General features: G+C 33.4%; 1 protein-coding gene across 1 annotated transcript; it reads left to right on the forward strand.

Moving 5' to 3' along the window:
• The first annotated feature begins 415 nt into the window (after positions 1-415).
• On the forward strand, positions 416-9,002 carry LOC121784945 (wall-associated receptor kinase-like 1). Its single transcript, XM_042183226.1, has 6 exons — positions 416-980; positions 2,076-2,456; positions 3,247-3,750; positions 3,921-4,274; positions 4,382-4,561; positions 7,717-9,002. Exons 1-6 carry the CDS (start codon positions 464-466, stop codon positions 8,868-8,870), a joined length of 3,090 nt encoding a protein of 1,029 aa, XP_042039160.1. The 5' UTR covers positions 416-463; the 3' UTR covers positions 8,871-9,002.
• The last annotated feature ends 1,450 nt before the right edge of the window (positions 9,003-10,452 follow it).

Consider the following 10,452-nt stretch of genomic DNA (forward strand, 5'->3'; position numbering starts at 1 on the left):
AAAATCAAATCCATTTTCTAATTATATAGCTTCTCTCATCTCTTCCCTATCGATATCCTCCACTACTGGTATTTCCAGGTATCCTTCGAATTTTTAAGTTTATGCTTAGGGATAAGGTGCTAAACCACTATGCTTAACTATATTGGTTTTTTTTATAAAAATTCACTAAGTTCCATCTTAATAACAATACTATTAATTAATTAATTAGTTCTCTTTTTATACCCTATATATGTATGATATAGTTATAATTTCATCTGCCAACAGTTTTCATAATTTTATTTAAAAAGAATTGAGTTTCTTTTATATCTTTGAAAATATTCCAATGGGTGCAACTAGACAAAATAAATTTATTTAATAGTCTAAGTCGTCTCCCAAGTCAAGTATTGATATATTTTAAGACAAGCGTCGTTTTTTACTTATACACTTCCATTAGCATACAATCATTCAACTAAACTCATTCATTATGTCACCTCTGCAACTCATCTCTATCTTCCTACTTCTCCCACCACTAATACTCTCCGCCGCTCTACATGCCAAACATGGATGCCCAGACCAGTGTGGAGATATGGTGATTCCATATCCATTTGGGGTTGGGACAAATTGCAGCCACAACTCATATTTTGAGATCAACTGCGATTCTTCCACTGACCCTCCAAAAGCTTACCTCTCCATTAATAATATTAAGAAAGAAGTGATTGAGTTCAATCAAACTTACATTCGGATCAAAAGCCCCTTCATGCTTTCAGCTTGCTATGATCAGTCAACGGGCAAACGACATAGTATGACTATGAACTTGTCGGAAACTCCCTATATGCTTTCGGATGGAAACGTGCTCACTGCCATCGGGTGTGATGATATGGTGCTGCACTCCAACGGAACTTATGACTACGGCGGCTGCTCGGCGTTTTGTGCAGAAAAGAGTGATGCCGGCTTCGGAGATTGCCACTATAATGGCTGTTGCTATCAACAACTATACACCGGTAATTTTGAAGATCAGATAAGTTTTATTCCTCCCCTCAAAAGACAGAAGGAAATGAATATAAGTAGTATATACTATTTCCAAGTGAAAAAGTAAATATATCAACATTACAATAACTAATAGTAACAGTCCCTAATAAATTTGTGCCAAATTCTATCCACTTCTTTATTGATTTGATCAAATGATTCTCGATCTTTATTTTTGAAAGCTGTCAAATTTATCCCAATCTTTCCAACTCATTTTAATCTTTTAGATTTATATCAGTTTTTATGATTTTATCAAATATTTAATTTTGTTGTTTCTACAATATAAAAACAAATAAAAGTAAAATATTAATTAAACTGCAATCTTTTGGCTCAACTTTATCCCAATTTTATTAAAGGGACAACCTCATTTTCTACCTTCGGTCTAAATATTTGGATTTCTTACTTTTAAACAATCTGAAATACTTTTATTTAACTAAAACATTGGTTAAATATGTCGGCTAGATGTTTTTTAAAGTGAATAACATAAAAAAAAAGTAATGGCTATATTTATAAAAAAAAAATACTTCTTTTGTTCTTCAAAATATGAACTCTTTCCTTCTTAATCTGTTTTTGAAAAATATTAATATTTTAATTTTGGAATCTTTTTTCTCTTTAATAAGGTTGGACACATTCTCCACTAATAATACTTAAAAATCTGTTTCTATCTGTCTCTCTCTTACTTAACCTATTATACATTAAAACTCATGTTGAACCAAATGTTCATACTTTTTATGGACAAGGGAGTAGTTGGTTATATAATTTGAAGTTTGGGTCAAATTTTCGAATTAGTACTACAATTCAAGAATATTCTTTTTTGAAATCATGCAATAGATATTTTAAGTACTCCTCTCCGTCACCAAAATATTATCCATTTTTATATTTTCCTATTTCTGAATTTTATTTCTCTACACAATGATACAAGTTCCACTATTCACTAATACTATATATAATTATTTTTCTTTTTCATTTTCTAATTTCGCGTTAAAACTCATACCTTTTCCAAATTTCTTAAGTATTTTAGGAGGGAGTAATACAAATTTCAGTTTCCTAAAATTAAATTTGAGTCACAGGAACAACTTTCTTGGAAGCAGAACTTATTGACGTGAGCGGAAAATCACTACGTGAAAAGCTTTTCCCATGCAGCTATGCCTTCATCCAGGAGGCAAAATGGAATGAAACCATATTTTCATATCCATTGTACTACCTCAATAACTCAACGGCATTGGTAAACGATGATTGGGCATCTGCAACAAGGCCACCGGTAGTGCGCTTGGACTGGCTCGTTGGGGCTGAGAACTGCAGCCGATCTAAGAATTCCAGCACTTACGCATGCATACACGAAAAGAGTGTTTGTGTTGATTATACATATACCTATTTCGGTGTTAAAGGATATACATGTAGCTGCGTGCAAGGGTACGAGGGAAATCCTTACTTACAGGGAGGATGCCAGAGTTAGTTTCTTTTCTCCCCATTTCTATTCATTTATAAATCATAGATACACACTTACAAGTTACAATAGGGTTTGATCAACACTGTGTTTTGTAAAAACTGATCATGATTTATATAGAACTATTGGAAATTTATGTGGAGATATTTGAAAACAAGAACAACAAGATGATATACTTTGTAATAAGAAGTCTTGTTAAATACTTGACTGAATGCTGAATAAAGTGTACAAGGATCATCCAATTTATACTAGTGTAGGAATGAACTAGTTGGATGAACCTACATGTACAAATATTAATACATCTATATTAAAGTAATACACAGCATTAATACTAAGAGTTGAACCACTGATTCATGAAACTTAGAAAATGTAATAATATTCAATAGGAACTGTTGAGGTATAAAAGATCAAAAGTATTTAAATCCTGAATATATAAATGAAACTTGTTAACTGAACAAATCGATCTTAAGTTTGGTTTTACTCAGCTTGTTAATTCAACAAGTCAATCTTGAGCTTGGAGACATTCAAAACATGAAAACATTATGTGATGGGTTAGCATAAAGATTCCGAATTCAATCACCTTCACTAACAAAAAAAGAAAAGAGAACAGAAATTTTTCTTTAAAAATGTTAATTTTTGGATTTAAATTTATGTAGAGAAAGCTCATTTTGTTTCGAATGAATTATAAGTTTGCAAGTTCTAAGTAACACATCAATTAAGTTTAGCTCTCGAACACCCTAGTTAATTCTCAATGCTTGTGGTAACTTGCCTCATCTCATTTACTTCTTTGCCAGATATTTCCTCTTCAAGTTCAATTGCCAAACATGGATGCATGGATCAATGCGGGAAAGTATCGATTCCATTTCCATTTGGTGTGGGTCCAAATTGCTCCTTGGGGCCATCTTTTGAAGTTGTTTGCAAGAAGGACACCAACCCCGCGAAACCCTACCTCCGTCTTTTGAACATTGAAATCGTTGAGCTGAACTCATCGAAAATTATTGTCAGCTACATGAACCTATCTTCAAATTGCAACAATTGGACAGACTATCAAGTTGAGCCAAGATTAACAATTAACTTGATGGAAACGCAATATAGATTTTCAGATGACAACTGGATCACCGCCATTGGCTGCAATGTTATGGCTGTCGGGGTTATTAGAGAACGTAAACAAAGTTCTATTCGCAGCAGCTGCGCAGCCATTTGCTCTGACTTCTATGATGGCAGAGATTACAGAGTGTGCGATTATGGGCAAACATCTTTTGCAGGAGATGGTTGTTGCAGAGTTCCAATTCCAAGAGGTAATAATCAGTTGATGTATTGTTTCTACACATAATTTAACAGATTATACCTACAGTTATATATTTGACTATATTTGAAAAACAGAAAATCACTTGGAAATGTTGAACTTATAAGATATTACAGAGATTTACATAAGTAGACAGTGAAGTATGTGTTGGATCATTTGCAGGTACAACTTACCTTGAATCAAATTTGACTGATGTCAATGAACGGACAAGTTCCAATATTTCTTGCAGCTACTCCTTCATTGAATACACTGAAAAAATGAATGCAAATGATCGTTATACTAGGGTATTCAGGTTTATGAATTACTCAAACCCGATCCAACTTGATGTTCGGCCGAGCATGGCATTTGATTGGAGGATTGGAGCGTTGAATTGCAAAGAAGCACGGCAGGATCTTGCTAACTTCGTATGCCAAGAGAATAGTAATTGTGTTGATTTAGATGCTACGCTTGGAGGGTACCTCTGCAACTGCTCCAAAGGATACACAGGCAATCCCTACCTCAGTCCAGGGTGCAAAGGTTAAATCTTTTGCCTCGTTACGCTATATATAATGATTTATTTGGAAATAGACCTACAAATGTAGTATGCTTTATCAACTTACAACTAGTGATTATGTATTGAGCAGATATTGATGAATGCGCTGATGATTCAACTAATAAATGCGCCTCAAATTCTATTTGCATGAATGGTCCGGGGACTTTTGATTGCTTTTGTCCGAAAGGGTATATTGGTGATGGGAAAAGAGATGGCACAGGTTGCATTCACCAGCCGCCATCCAGAATCAAGATGCTTATCTTATTCACAGGTAACAATATAATGTCTGAACTATCGCATCAATCCGTTTAATATAATTTTATCTAAAAAATCTGGTGTTCGTTGTTTCATTCGGTTAATATATTTGTAGGGTCGTGATCTCCTAAGAAACCCCTTGACATGAGATCATATACATCTGCATCACTGAGTTAGATGATATATGATATATCTCTATTTTTCGGACATCAGTCATTAGTTACAAGTATATCGATCTTAAATTCATAACTACTAAGTACTTTCCGATCTGAAATAAATGGTCAAGATCAATTTTCATATCATGTCAACTAGAAGTTGTTATAACAATGTCAATCACAGTGTACTAATGTCCACTAGGTGTGTAAATAATGTAGTCAGAGTATTAATGGAAACTCAATTTTGTTAATTATAACTAACTAGGAAAAGCTGGGGAATCATAATCCTGGAAACTATACTACTCCCTCCGTCCCAGGAAACATGACCCCTTCCTGGGATGACACGAGATTTTATGCATACTTATTTTAGAGTGTTAAAAAGGAAGAGAGAAAGTTGTTGGCTGTTTAAAAGTAGGAGAAATAAATGATTGTTGAGTGTTTAAAAGTAGGATAGATGCAAAAAGTAAGAGATAGAAAAGATTGTTGGTGTTTAAAAGTAGAAGAGATGAATAAAATAAGAAAGGAAAATATAATTTAGTATTTTAATTATTTCCTAAACAAGAAAGGGGTCATCTTGGTTGGGACCGACAAAAAAGAAAAGTGAGTCATTTTTAGTGGGACATAGAGAGTACTTTTCTTGTTTTCAAGATTTTGATTACGTTCCAGTTTTATTAAAATTCAAAGAAATCACAAATTTTATAAAATTAAGGAATCAGATTACTTTTCCAAACAAAATACATGCAAACAAACATGGCCTATAGATAGCTTATTGTTGCATGGTAGATATACAGAGATTAATTTACATATAGATATAGACAGATTGCATTATAGACAGTTTCTATCTATAGTACAATGCGCTTGTTTTTATAATGTAATCTGCAAAAATTCATCTACAATGTCCATAATAGAATTTATAATTTTGTGTTTTATGTACGACTTGCAAGCACGAGGTTGGAAGTAGTGAAGTACATTGCTACTTTAAAGAATGATGCATCCTACTTCTCCTCTCTATATATATGTTGTTAAATAATCATATACGCTTGAATTTTACTTATTCCGTCTGTCAGCAAATAGAAGTCCTGTTTTTCCATTTCGGTCCGTCCTTGAATAGAAGGTCCGATTCACTTTTACTATAAATGGTATATAGGACTCACATTCCACCAACTTATTCCACTCACATTTCATTTAAAACTACTATATATATATATATAGGGTTGGACTAGGGTGCTAACTATTTATAACAATAACTAATAACTATCAATGCTATGTATTAAAATTATAAACACAAAGACATAATTATATCAATACAACATGTAAATTTAAATATCAATACAAAGACATAATTTATCAACACAAGAAAGATTGACAAATTTATATCTTTGTGTTGATATTTTTAACATACAATATTGATATTTAGTTATTTTTTATTACTATAAAAAGTTAGTATTTGATCACAAACATATATATATATACTCCCTCCGTCCCACGTTACTTGAGGCGTTTCTTTTCGGCACGGGATTTAAGAAAGTTGTGTTTAGTGAGTTAAATAAAGTAGAGGAGGGAATAAAGTAAGAGAAAGAAGAGAGAGTAAAGTAAAAGAAAGAATAAAATAGGTGTGATTAGATGTTTTGTTTTTAGCCAAAAAGAGAAATGACTCAAGTAACTTGGGACAACCCAAAAAGGAATACGACTCAAGTAACTTGGGACGGAGGGAGTATATAGGAGAGCGTTATTCTCCTATTCATCCATTAGATCCTTTATTCTTCTTAATATGGGCCGTTAGATCACATTCATCAACGGTCCAGATGATCTGCATTATTACACTATAATGGTGCATTATTAGTCGATATGCATTATTCAACTAAAAATTAGCATTATTACACTATAATGTTGCATTATTAGTCGGTGTGCATTATTCAACTGAAAATCTGCATTATTAAATGACACGTGGCACCAATCTAACCGTCCGATGACAAAATCGTGAGGTTGAGATTAAAAAGAACAAAGAACAAAAGATACAAAAAGGAAATGAATACATCCCTATATATATATAGGACTGTGATCAATACCAAACCACTCTTAAACCTTAAACGCCGAACAACATCATTATATGATAACCTGGAGTTCATTATAATGAACTAATAACAAACTTATAATGAACTTCAGATTTCTAAACTATGCATGATGATGTAATTGTTTTTAAATCTCAGAATTCCCTATAATGAACCTTAAACGCCGAACAACATCATTGTTTTTAAACCACTCATAAACCTTAAACGCCGAACAACATCATTATATGATAACTTGGAGTTCATAATAATGAACTAATAACAAACTTATAATGAACTTCAGATTTCTAAACTATGCATGATGATGTCATTGTTTTTAAATCTCAGAATTCCCTATAATGAACTACAAATAAAGTTGTAATGAACTCCGCGTTATTATATAATGATGTGTTTGGCGTTTAGTGTTTTAAACTAGTTTGGTATATAATACAACCCTATATATATATATATATATATATATATATATATATATATATATATATATATATATATAGGGTTTTGATCTATGCAAAACTAGATTTAAATACAGAAACGCAGAACAATATCATACGTAGGGAACTTTTATGTCATAGTTAGTTAATGTTTAGCATGACCTAAAATGATCTTAGCATGACATTAAACCCAAATATTATAATATGATCTAAAATTGCTTAATTATGACCTTCCGTGTTTTTGGTTAATTATTGACCATTAGATCATCTAATCCCAGGGCCAAGATTTGGGCTGCATTTCTGGATTTAAATGCATTTTTATTTTGATCATCTCCCTATATATATATATATATATATATATATATATAAGTGGGACTTATATTTCACTAACTTTTCCATCCACTTTTCTTATCATTTCTTAAAACTCGTGCCGAAAAGAAATGAGACTACTATTCGCGGACGGAAGGAGTATTTGTTAAATTTTGTTATTTTTACACTTATTAAGTTTGCATGTAGGTATGGGCTCTGGATTGAGGTTTCTACCTGTGTTCTTTTGGCTGTATAAAGTTTTGCAAAAGAGAAAGGAAAAAATGATTAAACATAAAGTGTATAAAGACGCACTTGGAAAAACAAAAGTTTTTACCCCAAAGGAGTTGGAGGTAGCTACGGATCACTTTAATGAGAACAGAATTATTGGCCAAGGAGGGCAAGGCACAGTCTACAAAGGAATGTTATATGATGGTAAGATTGTTGCGATAAAAAAATCAAAGTTGGTCGAGGAGAATCAATTGGAGGAGTTTATAAATGAGGTGGTGATACTATCACAGATCAATCATAGGAATGTGGTCAAGCTATTGGGGTGTTGTTTTGAGACTAAGGTTCCTCTTCTTGTCTACGAATTCATGCCAAACGGGACACTTTTTGATCTAATTCATGATCCAAGTAGTGAATTTCCATGTACATGGAACATGCGTTTGAAAATGGCAGCAGATATAGCAGGTGCGGTAGCGTACTTACACTCTGCATCTTCTGTGCCTATCTATCACAGGGACATCAAGTCTAGTAATATCCTCCTAGATGAAAAGTATGTTGTCAAAGTATCAGATTTTGGGACTTCGAGGTCCGTTGCTACAGATCAAACTCACTTAACTACTCTGGTTAAAGGGACGTTTGGATATTTAGATCCTGAATATTTTCGATCAAGTCAATTCACAGAAAAGAGCGATGTTTATAGTTTTGGGGTAGTACTTGTTGAGCTTCTTACGGGGCAAAGACCAATATCTCTTGATAAAACAGAAGAGGAAATAGGCCTAGCGGCACGGTTCCTTGTATGCATGCAAGAAGGACGTATGGACACGATTTTAGATCCGCAAGTTCGTGAGCGAGGAAGAAAGGAAGAGGTGACCCTAGTTGCGAAGCTTGCACAAAGATGTTTAAACTTGAAAGGAATAATGAGACCAACTATGAAAGAAGTTGCTACTGAATTGGAAAGTTTTAGGATGTCTGAAATGTCGAGTGGTGTTAATGTTGAATCCGAAGATGTGAGATCTTTTGAAGATATGTCTGCGATGATTTCAGACAGTGAGTACACATGGACGAACAGTTATAAGAGTGCTTTCACATCATCATCAGACACACATCCGTTAGTGTTATCTGAAAGTGCATCATAATATAGACGCATTTGTAGTAGACTCAATTAAGAAGGTCAAGACTTGGTTCTATGCGATCTCTGAGATTGATGATTGGAATATTTACAATTGTTTTTAAGTTTTTTTTATCAAATGTTGTGGATCTTTTAGATTTGTGGTTTGTTCCTTCGGTATTTAGTTATTGTCAAAATTGTCTTATAATGTATTTTCAAGTCCATTTATGTGGAGTCAAATTGTGTGAAAAAATAAATTAATTAAATAATTCGACTAATAATAGTAGTATTAATTAATTAGTGTAATTCAATGAATTAATATGTCATTTAATTAAATAGTTTCATTTATAAATATTGACACGTAACTATGGGATAATGTTGTATAGAATTAAACAAATATTGAATAGCCTAGTTAGAGTAAAAAAATAGTGATTGATGTGATATAAGCCGTTTGCACACTAAGTGTTAAAGATTAGAGAAGTAAGAATGCAGATTCAAATTGTGTTGTTTAGAGACTCAACAATGCAGCAATCTTTTAGATGAGGGGCAGGGTGATTCTGTAGCTGATACTTTCTCAACAAAGCTACTATCTATAAACTCGTATTTTACATTTATATTCAATGCATATAACCTGTTTGAATAAATGCCGCATTAAGTACTTCACTGCATCACCTTTCCCTCTTGTAAATTGCCATCCATGAAAAACTTTTATTCTTCATTTACTAGTTTTTGGATGTGTAGCTCTTTTCTTGATCGCCTTTTTCCTATTTATTTGGCTTGGTTTGAATAGTATTCCAAGTTTAGTTTCTATCCGACTTATCAAACGAGCATCCATCCCGTTTGTGGCAAAGATTCAAGGCATACTTTCCGTCTTCGTTTTTAAATTCCCCGTGATGATCCACTCAATGAATCATTTACCATCTAAATGCAAAAACATCGTAAAACATAAAAAGTTATAACAACTCTTGATAAGAACGCATTTTATTTTGCAACTGAAAACTAAAGCACTCAGGAAACCAAGAAAAAAACAGATAAAAGTTACAACCACGCTTGATAAGAAACATGTTATGACTGAAAATAGATAAAACAACATGAAAATTACTGCTACACTGTTTTTGAATTGTCACTTGATGATGCTGAAGGAGATGCCAAAGGATCTTCAGTTACCAGCGTAATGGACGCCCTCCACTCGTCTATCTTAGCAGCTTTCTCTATATCTAAACTCGGAAGCTCACGCTGCTGCAGAATTTCAAAACTCTCTTTGCTCTCACCAAGAAGAATGGCTCTCTTCCCTTTCTTTGATGTTGCTTTTGTGACACTTCAATGTTATAACCTGCACTAGATTGATGAGGCACGCTGCCAGTATACCCGAGATGGTGATGGATACACCCTCAAATAGCTCGTCACCATCATGGTATTCGCCTTCTCTCAATCCTACCAAGATCGTCTGAGCAATCCTGTACATTGAGTTAGCCGCTATAACTCTATCAGGCCAGTTTAGAGGATTCTGCATTAGAATATCTCTCGTTTGAGCCGTAAAATCTGTCACAATCTTTTCTGCCATGTTAGAAAGATTTCGCAGTGTTTCCTTCTGTGTTGTGTCACAACGG

Source organism: Salvia splendens, chromosome 21, assembly GCF_004379255.2.
Source record: "Salvia splendens isolate huo1 chromosome 21, SspV2, whole genome shotgun sequence".
In the NCBI taxonomy this organism is placed as follows: domain Eukaryota; kingdom Viridiplantae; phylum Streptophyta; class Magnoliopsida; order Lamiales; family Lamiaceae; genus Salvia; species Salvia splendens.